At 57.0% G+C, this 15773-nt stretch overlaps 7 protein-coding genes across 7 annotated transcripts; 4 read left to right on the top strand and 3 right to left on the bottom strand.

Moving 5' to 3' along the window:
* Nucleotides 1–675: 675 nt before the first annotated feature.
* L226DRAFT_615590 (uncharacterized protein) lies at nt 676–1839 on the top strand (the record flags this gene model as incomplete). Its single annotated transcript, XM_067686799.1, has 1 exon — nt 676–1839. The coding sequence occupies one exon, from the start codon at nt 676–678 to the stop codon at nt 1837–1839; it is 1164 nt and encodes a 387-aa protein (XP_067531881.1).
* Nucleotides 1608–3125, bottom strand: L226DRAFT_538176 (uncharacterized protein). Its single transcript, XM_067681440.1, has 4 exons — nt 2608–3125; nt 2276–2555; nt 2061–2204; nt 1608–2005 (listed from the first exon to the last, which is right to left on the bottom strand). The coding sequence occupies exons 1-4, from the start codon at nt 3063–3065 to the stop codon at nt 1952–1954; spliced, it is 936 nt and encodes a 311-aa protein (XP_067531880.1). The 5' UTR covers nt 3066–3125; the 3' UTR covers nt 1608–1951.
* A 211-nt stretch (nt 3126–3336) lies between these two features.
* Nucleotides 3337–4113, bottom strand: L226DRAFT_206584 (uncharacterized protein). Its single transcript, XM_067672871.1, has 2 exons — nt 3663–4113; nt 3337–3507 (listed from the first exon to the last, which is right to left on the bottom strand). Exons 1-2 carry the CDS (start codon nt 3871–3873, stop codon nt 3398–3400), a joined length of 321 nt encoding a protein of 106 aa, XP_067531879.1. The 5' UTR covers nt 3874–4113; the 3' UTR covers nt 3337–3397.
* Nucleotides 4114–5173: 1060 nt separating this feature from the next.
* On the top strand, nt 5174–7102 carry L226DRAFT_468877 (family S53 protease; the record flags this gene model as incomplete). The annotated part of the gene is made up of 5 exons (XM_067676168.1): nt 5174–5434; nt 5502–6101; nt 6158–6357; nt 6408–6545; nt 6601–7102. The coding sequence occupies 5 exons, from the start codon at nt 5174–5176 to the stop codon at nt 7100–7102; spliced, it is 1701 nt and encodes a 566-aa protein (XP_067531878.1).
* Nucleotides 7103–7575: 473 nt separating this feature from the next.
* On the top strand, nt 7576–9500 carry L226DRAFT_491815 (uncharacterized protein). Its single transcript, XM_067677372.1, has 3 exons — nt 7576–7921; nt 7992–8217; nt 8279–9500. Exons 1-3 carry the CDS (start codon nt 7674–7676, stop codon nt 9299–9301), a joined length of 1497 nt encoding a protein of 498 aa, XP_067531877.1. The 5' UTR covers nt 7576–7673; the 3' UTR covers nt 9302–9500.
* A 544-nt stretch (nt 9501–10044) lies between these two features.
* Nucleotides 10045–12572, bottom strand: L226DRAFT_206529 (uncharacterized protein). Its single transcript, XM_067672870.1, has 3 exons — nt 12307–12572; nt 10367–12255; nt 10045–10221 (listed from the first exon to the last, which is right to left on the bottom strand). Exons 1-2 carry the CDS (start codon nt 12451–12453, stop codon nt 10411–10413), a joined length of 1992 nt encoding a protein of 663 aa, XP_067531876.1. The 5' UTR covers nt 12454–12572; the 3' UTR covers nt 10045–10221; nt 10367–10410.
* A 2371-nt stretch (nt 12573–14943) lies between these two features.
* Nucleotides 14944–15565, top strand: L226DRAFT_538171 (uncharacterized protein). The gene has a single exon (XM_067681439.1). The coding sequence runs from the start codon at nt 15142–15144 to the stop codon at nt 15358–15360; it is 219 nt and encodes a 72-aa protein (XP_067531875.1). The 5' UTR covers nt 14944–15141; the 3' UTR covers nt 15361–15565.
* Nucleotides 15566–15773: the final 208 nt, after the last annotated feature.

The raw sequence follows: 15773 nt of genomic DNA, 5'->3' as shown, positions 1-15773 counted from the left end.
CCTGCCTCGTCTCCATACTCTGCTCCTTATCGGTATTGGAGGAAGGCACGCCGGGCTGCAGACGCCACCGTGTCTTGCAGATGTCGCCATAACACTGGACATATCAAGATCAATACTTACGATGCTCGAGGAACGCGCGCCATCACTCCGTCGGCTGACCTGGTTGGACGGTATAGAACTCGCCAAGAAAGAAGGTGGCTGGCATTGGACCGGGGTGCCTGGATTTGGCGGAGGCCTCCTGCACGAGGTCGAGCCTTGGGAAGAGGAAGCACTGAACGAGCTCGGATATGGATGGTCTGATTGTTCCGACTCAGATGAGGTTTTCGAGGACAGCACAGAGTTAGAGGACACAAGATTCCTGCCTTTCGATCGTACACAGTAGATAACATAAGTAGTAGCTCGAATATACTTACTACTATTATAGTTCACAGACGGGGGCACGTGACGTGGATGCATGCGGTTTGCCATGCGGTAGCCTGTAGACCACAAGTGGTTTTTTCTCTGTTCTTGTCGTACGGTACACATTCGCACGGCTTCACATCGAACACGACGCATCCTAATCTCAGTCGAGACAAAATAGACTCTCTGAGCCTGTATGTGCCTGGCTGTCCTTCGCGGAGATCGTGGTATCAACTCACTAAACAGCGGTGCACTCGTCTACTGTGACATAGCGACATGACCCAGAATCGCGAGCCAACACCAGAGCAAATACGTGCTCATTTCGCAGGATTACCTCCTGCGCACAGTGCGGAGTTGGCCGACCTCATCGAGGAGGACTGTCGCGCTAGGATCGAGGAGTATCTTCTCAAGATCGAGGAGCTTCACGAATGCTTCCGCGGAGTACGCTCTATGCGAAACGCTGCAGCCACAATCAACTTCAAGTTACCTCCGGAGGTTATCATGCACGTCTTCCGCTGCGTCCAGCCCGACACGCGTCGAAGCATCGCGCTCACCCACGTATGTCGGCTTTGGCGCTCCCTTGTGGATGCGGTCCCCGAGTTCTGGGTCCGGCTCCTGGATCCTCGTGTCAGCGAAGTCGTCGAGATGACGGGGGATGAGGCATGGCATTGCCAACTTGTCACCGACATGATGAGGAAGTCGTCGCCTCGCGCGTTCGGGACCGCCCTTATGAGTCGCGAATTACCGGCGGTGGACAAGGAGCGCACCGCTGATTGCTTCTCCCGCCTGTCATCTCTATCCCTCATGTACAGCGAGGGCGACCGTCTTGAGGCACTCCGCTTCACATCTTTCCCCTGCCTGGATACCCTATCGCTTTGGCGGGAGGTGGCCCATCCTCAGGAGGCGTTGCCATTCACTTCCATGCGATCCTCACAGTTCCCTCGCCTCCATACATTGCACACCAATTGCCAGTCCTTGGCGAGTTGCTTTGCATACCCACACCTTCGAGAGCTATCCGTAGGCTCTCCCAGTATCCTTGAGTCCAGCCTCGACCTCCCATCGCAGCGACAGCGCTTCCGTGTATGCTGTAACGTCAAGGACGTGTTGAATACCATACAGCGGTGCACAGGGCTCGAAGTCCTCAGGTTCTCTCACAGCCTTCCGTGTTCCCAGCACGAGGAAAGTGGAAACGGAACAATCGTGCACATGCCCCGCCTACGTGTACTCACCATCGTGGATCGCGCAACTCGTGGCCTTCGCTTGGACACCATCTCTTACCTATTGCTGACGGACGGCCCCTGCTCGATTAATGCGTTTAAGGAGCGGTTCGAACTCGATCCTGCTACCCTGCGCGAGTACCAAAAGCGCTTAGAAGCTGTTGCTAGCAGCGTTAACTTGTCGAGCGACGCAACGCAGATACCTGCAACTCCAGAATTGTGAGCACGACAGTTGGAAATGTCTAGTGGACATAACTGTATACGTTGTATCACGCTGTCGCAACCCAGTTGTATTCTCTTACAGCAGAATGTTGACAAGACAATAGCATATATGTTCATGCCGCCCATCCGAGCAAGAGTGCAGTCGCTATAGATGATACCAGGTTCACCTGAGAACCAATGATTATTCGTCAAGATCGGCGACGTAGCTGAGGGGTAACTGACCTGATTATTTGTGAGGATGTCCAGACCACTAATGACTTTCACATCTGCGCCTGGGGCCGGGGCGCCACCCTCGTCCGTCACAATCCGGTGGGTTGAGTTGAGATAGCGAGTGCACTGGAGCGTCGCGCCCAAGAGTGAATCGAGCTGTGCATAGCCAGTCGTCCGAGTCAGCACTGACTTCGAGCGGACTGAAATACTACGCAGGATGGACCTACCAGAGAGCCCAAGCCGCCTGCAAGAGTACCCCACAGCGCTAGCGAAGACACGATGTCTATCCACTGTGCGCGACAAGCCGTACTTTGCCAGATGAGAGACACGGCAATTGTGAGTCCCATAAACAGGCCACCTGCCAGAGACGACACGGTGCCCATGACCGACATCCCACCATTTGTACCGGGAGGCACGGGCTTGAGGGTCGTGATGAGGATAGGTCGAGAGCTGGAAAGGATCCCGAGCTCGGATGCGAGCGTGTCCCCCAAACAGCACGCAAAGTGCCTACAAGCAAGACATCCTGAGATGAACTTATGAACTCGACTATTTGACTTACCCTAGCGTCACGAACAGCAATGCACGGCTCCAGGCCGCCGCGGGAGGCGGCGTAAGCGGGCACCACTTGCTCAACTCATAGGGCACCTGCTCGCCCAAACTCACATTCGCGAGACCGAACAGTTTTGCAGCCCACGACCCAGGCTCGTACAGCGCGCTCCAAAGGAGGGCCGCGACAGCAGCAGAGAACGAGTTGCAGAGTACCTGTGTTGCGTTCCGGTACCCTGCCTCCTGGTGCCCCTCCTCCAGCTTATTCTTCAACGCCTTCCCGACCTTCGTCGCGCGCGATCCCGTAAGATAAAACACGATGAGAGAGACCCCGAAGGCGATGAGCGGGACAGCCATCATGGTATAACCGACAGCGAATGCTGCCGCGGCACCCGAAGGCGAGAGAGAGCGTTTCCGGAGACCATGGACGGAGAGAAAGACGGCCAGGACGAGCGGGATGGGACGTATCATGGTGGATAACGAACAAGATGTGCTCGGCGCTGTGGTCAGCGTCGAGGGCGTATATTTGTGAAACCGCACGATTCCGCGGCGCCGCCTTGAGCGCAGTATATACACTAGAAGTTCGAGAGCCGAAGGCGGAGTCGAATTCCGAGTAACAAAGAAGCCATCTCCGATCAGAGGATTGTCTTCGCCGATTGAAACACGGTCCAATACTTACTGGCAGTAAGTACCTGGCCACAGCACCAACGAGAACGGGTTTGTCGGTCGACTCGAAGGATATGGGAAGCGATCAGGCAACATCTCGAGATCCATAGCACGATTTCCGTGCAGTTCAGCACTTCTCAATCGTAACCCCTCGAACGCAAAACTCCGTATAGAACGGTCGTCCACCTTGGCCCTAAGCAGCACCTCCGGCTCCGTACTCTCTCCTCTTCCATGGTCGGGTAAATCACTGCAGACGAGTTTCAGACGATCGGCTGGTCCGTCAACTCGAACGAGAAGCTAGTGAGCAGAAGCGCGAGGACCACCTCTACCTCCCGGCGCAACGGACATGTCAGCATTTCGGGAAGCACGGTCGGTAAATTGTTGTTTTGTGTAAACTTACACATCTCAAGCTGCGAGAACTTGAACCCACTATCTCAGAGGCACTTCGTGAATCCTCAGCCCGCCGTGATCCACCCACAGAGCGGACGAGTTGAACTCTGGCAGATGCACGATCTGACGCCGCCCGAGAACATCGTCCTAGGTTCAAGCTGCATGTAAGATACCAAGGTCTTCGCACATCCAACATCCAAGCGGTCACGGCGGCCAGGATCATGTCTCACAAATATGCATAAACCCCGGCACCGGGCAGATGTGCGTTCTCCAAAGCAGCAAGCGGCGCGAGCCAACGTTCCAGCTTCCACTCCTCCGCGTCCTCTCCCCACAGCTCCCGGTCCACATTATTGCTCGCCTGGAAGCGGGCGAACGCAACCGTGTATAACGGCTACTACTAGCTAATGCTCATGCGCTCATCTTCAATCCGCCACGTGGCACAAACGCGGAAGCAAAGACGCCGGTAAAGCTCTTCAGCCTGAGTTCGTCTGGCATCCACGACCATTTGACCTCTCCATTCTCCAGATCGGCTCAGACATGGATACAATCAACTCAAGGATGACATCTGTCTGCGGACTTCGATACTCGGGCACATGTATCATGAGTACAAGAAGCCTGAGGAAGGGAAAGTCTCCAGAGGAAGACAAATCTGGCCTACGACGGGCTACAGACGGGTTATAAGTATCGCTCTGCTGGTGGGTCAGTCATTTCCGCTGTCACAAAGTCATGCGTACAGCCTAATCAATATTGATAGATTCAGAAGTACGCACACTGCCGGCCATCCCTGGCTTTGTGCAATGAGCTAGTAGCTGGAAGGTCTTGACAGAGCATGGTCTGCGGGCGGTCTCGGGTGATACCTTGAATTCATGGTACGCAGTGCATTTCAGACGTTCTCCTTGCGTTCTTCGATCTAGAGATGGTACAATGCTGAATGACCGACTCGGGAATACATAGTCATAGCACCCGGATTCTCATCGGCGAGATGTTCTTCCCGTAGACTTCTCCGCGCCCGACGTAGCATCCATGCGGATTGTGGGCGACTCCCGTGGATGTCCTCGTTGCAAGAGTCCCGGGGCGCATACTGATAGGATCCCACCGACACACTTATCAGGTATGCGTGGAGTAAAAATAGCTCTGCGACCTGCCAACCGTTCTGATCAATCTCTGTACTGCATCTAGCACATGGCGATCACTCCACCACAAGGTTCGCCATCAGGACTCCTTCCCCGCACAACAGCTTACCTCGGAAGCAACGTCGCTCCTTGCTCGGGAAGCACGTTGCGACTGGAGGCAGATCCTCAAGACTACCCGTCTGACGACCAATCCTGCCGTTACTGTTGTTTCCTACAGCTGATTGCACCATGTGCTCTGGCATCGGCCGAATTGCTATCTCGACAGGTGTATAGAATTGTCACCTCGCGATGCATGCGAGGTCTCTCCCCGAGGAAGTATAAAGGTTTGACAACGTCGGCGACAGGCATCCAAGGTCCTGTTCTACCTCTCAACAGCCACCTCGAGCCACCATGGTTGCCACTCGCGGATTGTTCTTCGTCTCACTTTTCGCCCTTGCCTTGGGCAAGCCCATGGGCCGCAACATGAAGGTGCACGAGTCCCGCGAGGGCATCCCCGACGGTTTCTCGCTCCGCGGCGCTGCGCTGCCCGACCAGACCCTCAAGCTCCGTCTCGCTCTCGTGCAGAGCAACTTCCCCGAGCTCGAGCGCAAGCTCATGGACGTCAGCACGCCGTCGAGCGCGAACTACGGCAAGCACCTGTCTAAGGCTGAGGTATGTGCTACGAACTGTCTCACAGCAACTGCGCGCTGATCACAGCAACCGCTCCGATGGCAAACAGGTCCAGCAGCTCGTTGCGCCTACGCAGGAGAGCGTGAATATTGTCAACGCGTGGCTGAAGGAGAACGACATCGACGCGAAGACGATCTCCGCGACCGGCGACTGGCTCTCGTTCGAGGTCCCCGTCAGCAAGGCCAACGACCTCTTCGACGCCGACTTCTCGGTCTACACCCACGATGCGAGTGGCATGGAGGCCGTCCGCACCCTCTCCTACTCCATCCCGGCCGAGCTCCAGGGCCACCTTGACCTTGTCCACCCAACGGTCACCTTCCCGAACCCGAAGAGCCACCTTCCTGTCTTCTCCGCGCCGATCAAGCCGGAGGCCCAGAACCTCACGTCGCGCGCGGTCCCGTCGTCATGCAAGAGCACCATCACCCCCGCGTGTCTGCAGGCGATCTACAACATCCCGACGACCAAGGCGACTGAGTCGTCGAACAAGCTCGCCGTCACCGGCTTCATCGAGCAGTTCGCCAACAAGGCCGACCTCAAGACGTTCCTCACCAAGTACCGCACGGACATCTCCTCGTCGACCACTTTCACTCTCCAGACCCTCGATGGCGGCTCAAACTCTCAAACCGGTAGCCAGGCTGGTGTCGAGGCTGTAAGTTCTTGATGACACCACTCATATAGGATTGGGCTGAACGTCTGCTGCTTCAGAACCTCGACATCCAGTACACTGTCGGTGTGGCCACGGGTGTTCCCACTGTCTTCATCTCCGTCGGCGAGGACTTCCAGGATGGCGACCTCGAGGGCTTCCTTGATGTCGTGAACTTCCTCCTCGACGAGGACACGCCCCCTTACGTCATGACCACGAGCTACGGTCAGAATGAAAACACGATTTCCCGCAACCTTGCCAAGTACGTGACTTGCAGCATTGGCATTTTTTATTCGCTCATTCCCTCTTCAGCAACCTGTGCAATGCTTACGCACAGCTTGGTGCACGCGGTGTCTCCATCCTCTTCGCATCTGGTGATGGTGGTGTCTCAGGCTCGCAGTCCGCTAGCTGCAGCAAGTTCGTCCCGACCTTCCCCTCCGGCTGCCCCTTGTAAGTCACATCATATAGAGCACGAGGCCCCCATTTGCTTACCAGACGACCACAGCATGACCTCGGTCGGTGCGACCCAGGGCGTCAGCCCCGAGACCGCCGCGTCCTTCTCGTCCGGCGGTTTCTCCAACTACTTCGGCATCCCCGACTACCAGGCTGACGCCGTCGCGGGCTACCTCTCGGCTCTCGGCTCCACCAACTCAGGCAAGTACAACGCGAGCGGCCGTGGCTTCCCCGACATCGCCACCCAGGGTGTCAACTTTGAGGTCGTCGTCGACGGCCAGCTCGGCGGTGTCGAGGGCACGAGCTGCTCGAGTCCCACACTTGCGAGCATCATCTCGCTGCTCAACGACCGCCTCATCGCGGCGGGCAAGAGCCCGCTCGGGTTCCTCAACCCCTTCATCTACTCGACGGGCGCGTCTGCGCTCAACGACATCACGTCTGGCTCGAACCCCGGCTGCAACACCAACGGCTTCCCCGCGAAGGCCGGCTGGGATCCCGTCACTGGTCTCGGTACGCCTGACTTCAACAAGCTGCTTACGGCTGTCGGTTTGTAGGGGTAAGCCGGACCAGGGCGGCTTCGGGGAGTGCGGTTTAAAATGCGAATTGTAAATTATTCTGTGTACATCTTTGTGCTGTATGTAGAGTAGCGATTCAGACACTACAGGACTTTGCACGGCCTCCTGTTCACACTTTGTCCGAGAGAACCCGAAACGGGAGTTTGACTGCGGACCTCCTGAGTACGATCGTGACGTTCAATAGTCTGACTCTTGACTCACCTTTCCCCCTCAAATTTCGCCATTGCCTGTCGTGTACTCATCAGTCTATAGAATGAACTCTACAGGATCGCAGGATGGGAGCTCATGGTCATCATCGCGGACTCCGGCAATGACGGAAAGGGAAAGGGCTGTGCCTCGGAGCTTATAAGATTTTGCCGGGACCAGGCAGTGCCACCCGTTTCCGACTTTGCTCTGCCTCTTCCCTTTCTCTTGGCACGACCGGCCGCTGGTGGCGGCACATAAGTAAATAGACTCGAAGCACCGCACAAGTTCCGTAAGTCTTCTCACCACCTTCCATCCGCAGGCACACACCCAACGCGCACCCTTGCACCTCTTTTCGAACGCCACAATGCCCGGCGGACGCAGAAATCCGATACAGATGTCGCAGATTCTTGGCACGTTTCACAACGCAGTTTCCCGCGCCAAGGTCGAGGCGAAGGATGCTGCCGCGGCGTTTATGGACGACCACAATGTCGAGCGGACGTTCGTAGACCTCACTATCAAGTTTATCGGGGCCTCGGGCCTCCCGAAGATGGACGTCGTTGGGTCTGCGGACCCGTACTTCGTTGCAAAGCTCGACGATAAGCTGTCGTTTGTGTATGTCCTCCAGACCCTCGTGGCCGATGTGCCAAGACGTTCGGTATATCGCTGATCTCGATCCCTTCAGATCAACTGTGAAGCCAGATACGCTGTCGCCTGTCTGGAATGAGCTGTGGAAGATCAAGAACGTTCCGAACATGGCCACCCTAACGGTGGAGGTCAATGACAAGGACGTGGGCAACATCACCGACGACCACATCGGCAAATTTACCACCTCTGTAACCCCCGGGGCGAAGGAATGCACCATCGAGAGTATCTCCATCCGGAAGAACAGGGGGACCTTCTGGCTGAACGTACGCATCATATTCTACTGCGGAGAAGCATCAGGGGCCACTCACACCACCGCTCTCGCAGATCGAGTCCACGCCTTCGACAGATCCTAAAGCCGAACGCAGACAGTACATCTTCGACGGGCCCATTCGCTTCTCGCGGCACTTCTCGCCCACCATCGGGCGGCTCACAAACTTGAACGACACCCGGCTCTACTCGACCTGGAAGCTCTACATCAAGGGCGTGCGCATGTTCTTCGGAGACACCGTCCAGCACTGGAACCGCAACTACAAGGCCGCACAGACCATATTCCAGGGCCCCGCGTCCATCGCCGTCCGCTCGACCATCCAGGCCGGCCACCGCATGCTCTACGCGCGCACGACGACGAACGGGTTCGGGATCATCAACGGCCCGGAGGACGTCTTCAAGCTTCTCCTCCACGGGAGCGTCGGCAAGCCCGACGGGACCTCCTCCACCGCAGGGGGCACCCCCGGCGGGCTCATGCACCTCGGCACGGGCCTCACCAGTAGCAACGCGGCAGCGGCAGCGGCGAGCCCCTCGCCCTTCGCGCACCGCGTCAAGCCCGCCGTGTACACGTACGTGATCGCGGTGGAGGACGACTCGCTGCGGTTCTCGGAGACGGGCGCGGCGTTCTTTGTCGACTTTGCGTCCAAGCACGCGCTGCACGCCAACTGCGCGCAGGCGGTGCGCTACTCGGGCGAGTTCCACCCGCGCCCCGCGGGCGGCTGGGAGAACTTCTCCGACGACACGCCCGACGACGCCATCCGCTGGGAGCTCGTGATCGATAACAACAGCGGGACGTACAGCCCAGACCCGCTCATGCTGCCGGATTTGAAGGAGCTGCTGGAGTACAACTTCCCCGGGTTCACGATTCATGCGTGGGATAGGAACGACCCAAGGTTGATCCACAGTCGCGAGGCGTGCAGGGCGTACGCGTTGGAGCATCGCGGGGTGCGCCAGGAGGAGCTGCAGCCGCATGTGGCGGAGGGCCAGGAGACCTTGTCGCAGTCCGCGCAGGCGCATGGCGCCGACCCCGAAGCAGGTATGCCGGGAGCCGCTGGCACTACTGTTGGCGAACCCGTCTGAACAGTGAAGAATGAGCAGGGGGCGGAAAGGCAGGACGGTATGAACATGTGCATCAAATCTAGAGGTTGCGTTGACTTTGAAAGTTGAAGATATGTCCGGTTGTAAACGTATAACCTTATTCACTGACCTATAGTTGTGTCTGAACAGTGTACGACGCTATGTACTCACACTGATTAGTACGCTATTCAGTATACCCATTTGCTTACATACCTGTGAAAGACTCGAAGTCAAGCTGCCGAAGCACGTCGAACACACACGACTGAGTCGCACAGCACACCACGCGGCATCCGCACACGACACATGCACGATTCATGACAAACCAAGGTACTTAAATTGTCGGACCCGGGCACCGACGCCACAGGCGCAACGGTGCCCGGAACCGCTGGAGAAGACAGAAACAGGATGTAAAAACAGGCGTGACTGGAAGCAAGAGCAAGGTCCACTCAGCAGTTACAGCAAAACATATGAGATGGGGATCCGGGAACGAGAACGAGGACGAGACGGGAACGTTGATGAATGGTGAACGGTGAACAGAGTCGGAGTCGATAGTCGGCCGGGTGATGTTGACAACGCGTGATGTGTGTGGTGGACAACGGACGGACGGTCACTGGCAGTCAGTAGTGCTAGTCGCAACCGCACGGGCGAATATGTGTGACCAGGATCCCCCTGGCAGAACATCCAGGTCGGGCGGAATGCATGGTGATATGGGGACAGTCGGATAAGAGGGATATTGGGGGGTAAGGTAGGATACGTAGGAAGAAGGGGGGTGGAGCAGAAGACTGGGGGCTGGGGAATAGATGAAGCAGGGTATGCAGAATGAAGAATGCGGAGAGGAACCGACGCGCCTATGACAACATGGTAATAGCTACAGGATTGCATGGGATGTTAGATGTCAGTATAGTACACTCTTGCCTTCCAGCCTAGCGATTAGCGAGCGTACGATGACCATACATTACCAGATTACGGTGAAGTACGAAGAAATGGATGCGAGAGAAGTAGAGAGAGACAGGAGGCCAAAGTCAGCTTGAGTCCGAATGCGACGACGAGCAAGCGCACGCGACGTACCATTTTGCACGCACTTGAACAAAGTGAGGAAAGCGGTCGTCACATCATATCATCTCCATGTCATCGTCCCCATCCGCGTCGACATCACCAGCACCCGCCACAGCAGACATATCCTCGCTCGCTCCTAGATCTAGCAGATCCTCTGCAGACAAAGATAAACGAAGCCTAGACGCCTTCCGCACTAACGGATGCGCCTCGACAGGTTTGCTCTCCAGCGGCCGAGCTGCACGGTCCCGTCGCCGCATCATCATGTGGGCAAGCAAGTGGTAGACGCTGCGGGTCCACGGCTTGCCGCCCCAGACGAGTGGCGGGAGACCATCGACGGGACTCGATGGAGGATGCATCTTGAAGTCGAGCAGGGCGCCGATCTCCTTACTCCGCTGTTTCTGGAGCTTGCGCGCACGCCGGGCCTCGACGCGCATGTCCATCATCGAGTGCAGCTCACGCTTGCGCATGCGCTTCTCGGCAGGATCGAGCTCGGTGTGCATTTGCACGTCGCCGTCTTCCGAGTCCGAATCGGAGCCGGAAGAGCAGGATGAAGAAGGACGGGACGAAGGGGGGAGCAGCGCGGACGCAGCTGCGGTAATGCGTTCAGTGAGCTCGGCTTCAGCCATGCGCGCAGCACGTTCTTGTGCAAGGGCATGCTTGCGGAGCGCGCGGAGCTGCAGGAACTCATCGATCTCGACGTTGACTGACTCGGGGTCGAGCTGGATGTCCAGGAACCCAAAGTCGTCTTCGTCGGGAGACGGCGATCGCGCCAGCGGCGGGTCGGAGAGGGGCTGCAGGAAAAGGCCCAGACCAGGATCGTGGGGCTGCTGCTCTTCGGGCGCACCCCCAAGGAGAGACGGGGAAATCGTCTCGATAGGTGGCAGGTCAGGGAAGGACGGCAGACCAGGCAGGGGCAGCTCGTCCTCGAGCTCCGGAAGGGTGAGGTGTGGCGAGTGCGGAGAGGACGGCGGTTCTGAGAGGGAAGCATCTTCCATATCAGAATCGTAGTCCGGGAGCGCGAAGTGCGGCGATCGAGGTGACCGCGGAACGGGGGTAACGCACAGATCCCCATGCGGAAGGGTGCCCTCGTGCAGGTCGTTGAGAGGCCGCCGACGAGGTGAGGGCGGTGGCGCCATCTCGTCGTCGTCTTCCTCGGGAGGCATGATCGTGTCCGGATACTCCGCATCGATGTCAACCGGTGGCGGAGGCTGGAGGGAGTAAGGGACATAGCTGATCGACATGAAAGGACCGTGGTTCACTGGGAGAGAAGGAGGCTGCTGCGGTTCCCCGCCGAACCAATGGGTCTCATTAGGTGAGACGGGCGAGGGTTGCTGCAGGTGACTGAACGGGGCATGGGGTTGGAAGCCAAGAGGCGAGTCAAGCGGCGGGAGGTCGAGCGAGAGGCAACCGGGCTTCGGAGAAGACGGGGCGGAAACGTGATCGACAAAGGTACTCGTAGGACTTGCCGGACTGCTCGTCCAATCCATGTCCGATCCCGACGACCAGCGGTCAGTTCCACCGTCTACATCGCTCAGACTGATCGGGGAGACCAGAGTGTCGGTGGGACCGCTACTCCGATCGTCACCCGGACCGCCCGAGAGGGCACTGCTGAATGTGGGCAAATGGTCGAGCGGGAAGTCGTCGATGCAGAGCGGGGACTCGATCAAAGTGCCGTTCTCGTGTGAGCCGTCGAACCTGCGTGACTCTGCATGCGGGACGAACTCTTCGAAGCCGGAATCGTCGCGCACCGGTGGGAAGAAGGGCGCGGCCGCGCCCCCGTCATGCTCTGTCTCTCCGTACCGCCATACCTCGACGCAATGATCTCCATCCTCGACGCCGTCCTCAATGCTGACTGGGGAGCGTGGGCTCCACGCAGTGCGTGGCTTGAAGAACGAGGCATCCTGACGTTCCGCCTGAGTGATAGAGTTGACCAAGAGCGGATCGAGACGCACCGTGCCATCCTCAAGTACACATCCCCACGAATCTACGTGATGATCTTCATTCTGAAATTCATCTCCCGACGGCAGCTCCTTGAGGGTGACCGGTAGGGTCGGAGGCGGGGAAAGCGGTGCGATATGTCGGGCGCCATCGTGTGACATGGTCTCATGGACCAGATCCTCGCAATCGGACTCTCTGAACGGGTGTCTTGGGGATTCTCCGGGTACGTCAGGGAGTGGAACGGTCGACGCAAGGGCGGCGTCGGTCAGCGGTGGCGAGGGGTACGGTAGGGCTTGTCGAGGATGATCGAGCGGTGGGGTGGATTTCGCACGCGTGTCTTGAGGTGGCAATGTGTCCTTGAGGGTGCTGGTACCAAGAAAAGTCGAGTTGGCGATATCGCATGGGTGTGGCGGAGGATGCCACGGGACGAATGGGGGGTCGATGGAAGGTGGGAAGAGGGAGGGGTGCGCCGGACAAGAAAGGTCGTGAGCGGGCGAATGCCACAGAGCACTGCACGCGTTCATTATATGGCGTTGTAGGTAGCCGTCGCTGTGGAATACAAGGCGTTGAGCTCGTTTTGTCACCGAGTGTTGCTGGCTGCTGGCGAGCGGGCGAGGCGAGCGGTGCTTGCGCTCACTTTGTCTGAAGTTGTGAACAAGTACTCACAAAGGTCGTCGTCAGCAAGTTACAAAACCATGATGTCGTGCGATGAAAGACGTTAAGATGTTGAGAGATGGTAGGAGGAGACCTCGCTCAAGCCCGTGTGCGCATGTTCCACATCTTTGCCCCTCACAGGCGCTAGTAGGAGCAAGACCCTGGACACTCACACTGCCTAGCGTAAGCTCTAGTATATGATATATTTACAACGGAACTGCTGCGCAGGGACACTGCGGGACTTAAGCGAACACGGCGAAAAAAGGTGTCGGAAAGAATGAAAAACAGTGAGCGGAACACTGAACCAACCGGTGTCCGGACGCTGAAGATCTCTGTAATGAGAACGCTATAAGTACGAACTGGTTCACTGGATTATCAGGGTCTGAAACAGTGCTCTGCATATATGAGTTCAGAGTATGTAGTTCTGCTTACGTGCAAGAGAGAGGTTGATTCAGAAGACTCGCGGGGGACCGAAAAGGTGAATAGGTACATATTCGAACTGTCGACTAACCACTCAGACACGCTTCCTACACCTGAAAAAAGAAGTAAGTAGTTCATTGCGAGCGGTGCGAGCTTTTCAAGTGTAGACTCCTAAGTATTACCTGTACCTACGGGTGGATGGAGGTTGGGGGTAACAAACAAGGACAAACTAACTGCTCGAATCGCCAGACGCCCAACCAAGGGAACTCCAAGTTGTCTCCTCCGTAGCATCGACATATCGTACTCTATTGACCCACAAATGCACATGCATAATCCTATGCTATATAAGTATCGCTGTGTACGCTGATGCGCCAGTGAGTCGAATAGCACAGATTTCCGGAAGCGGTGTTAATCAGCGTTTTAAGAGATGCTTACTCGGGGTGTGTGGCGCTGTAATCGGGGGTCCAAGTTCTGCTTTCGGAGTTAAAAGTCACTTGAAATTTGCTTCTACATAAATCACTTATTAGTCGGCCCGATATAAACAGTATGTCCGGGGTCCTTGGGCCTGCATATCGTGGAACATCTCTGCGAGCGTCGACGAGCATGTTTTGATCTTGAAGTTGAAGTTGGTATACGAAGTCCAGCCTTACCTCGCCCACTTCCTCATCTCCGGTTATCCAAACCTCCAACTGCGTCTCGCAGCCCGAGATTTGCCGCACACAACACCCCATATCCCTTCGCAGCCACTATCATCTCCGCTGGCTTGGACCCTCAAAGGCTTCCACGAGATCGCGGCGAAGCGTTCCTGGAGTTCCACAAAGATGCGCCCGAATCCGAGGGTTGTCGCCTCCGCGTCCAGCTCCTCCGTCACGCCATGGCCTGACCCCGCACGCACCGGACACGAGGCCGGCTCGCCAGCCTCCTTGCCTATCTCGCAGCATCGATCCCAACACTCTAGTCCTCATACGTACTCACGCGCTGACACTGACTCGCCGCGAGCCCACGCTCTGCCTGCAGGTTCTTCTTCTGATGTACCCGTACACTGGTCCTCCGGGTATTATTCTCTCCTTTTGGCTGTGCGCTGCGCAGAGGCCGCCTGGGTTTCGCGCGGGAGGAATGGACAGCACATCCTGTGGTGAGTGTTTGGTCATTATGGAACCCTTGTTTGATCGATGCGGTACATGGCCGTCCATATGTGGCCTGCACACTATGAGGTTTGCCTGGCTGGAGTCCAGGAAGATTTGCTTGGAACGTACGTATGTACGTACGCCACGTCTTCGAAGGTTGGCCAGTTCGGCGCAGTGGTCATTATGTGGACCACATGGCACGCTGCCAAAGTCAGGTCTGGGCACAGTGAAGGTTCACTGGCACGAACGGGCGAACGTGTCGTATACGAATCGTCTGGATTGATCAAGTTCACATGAATGCCTATTTTGGAATTTGACTCACTACGTACCCTTTGACCACTTCCTGGAGGGCCTAGTGCACCGTTGCGCGCAAGTGACATCTCCCATTTAGCTGCGTGCTATGAGCTTTGGTGAGTACTTTGCTCGACCTTCCCCAAACTGACTACTCACTACTATATCCTGTCTCAGGTTGAGTGTGAACGTCGAGTCTAAATCACATCCGCGTTTCTATCCTTTTGGTCCGATTTTGAACTGCTGTTCAGTTGCAACGTCTCCAAGAGTATGATCCATGTGGTCGTTTAAGTGTCTCCGCGACGTAGTAACCCGTTCACTTGAACCTTAGTATGAGCAATCCATAGCTCGTCGTCCATGTCTCTGCCGACGAAGTACGCATTTCAGCCCATATCGACGCAAACATCCACTCACTTCATCGCTTTCCCGCTCCGCGGACTGTCTCCCCTCTTAGCACCCCTCGTCATCCCCGCCCTGCCATCTATGATCTATGGAGCGCCACCAGCTATCCCATATCTCGACCTGTGCGCTCAGGTACTACGCACGGCCCTTACTGTACTGGGAAGGGAACCTTAGCTGCGCGCGACCGAGGCGGTGCAGTTCATTTTCGCCGGAGCATGCGATATGCTGGCTCCGGGGCTGCAGGATGCCACGCCAGTATGGGCCCAGGCCCGAGACGGGCAAGGACAGCACCAATGCCACGCTGCAGCGTGGGCCCAGGGAAGCGGGGAAGCCGGAAGGACGAGCGATTGGCAAGGTTCCCAAAGTCCGGCAAGCTGCTCGCTAGGTGGAGCAAGTTCGATATATAGGTCCTAGAGGCCGTGAGGCGCGTCTTCTTATACCAATGCCTCTGGATCCGCGCGACTCGTTCACAGCTCCAGATCAGGACTGTGGGTTCAGCCTCTGTTGCCAGGCCTCAGAAGGCGGCGCGGCGAGGGAAAGCGGACGCTGCCAGACAGCCCTTCGTTGAATGCCGAAGCCATGTACGC

Source organism: Lentinus tigrinus (genome assembly GCF_003813185.1).
Source record: "Lentinus tigrinus ALCF2SS1-7 unplaced genomic scaffold L226scaffold_30, whole genome shotgun sequence".
In the NCBI taxonomy this organism is placed as follows: Eukaryota; Fungi; Basidiomycota; class Agaricomycetes; order Polyporales; family Polyporaceae; genus Lentinus; species Lentinus tigrinus.
Note: the sequence above shows the minus strand (reverse complement) of the source record. Positions and strands in the feature narration are given on the sequence as shown.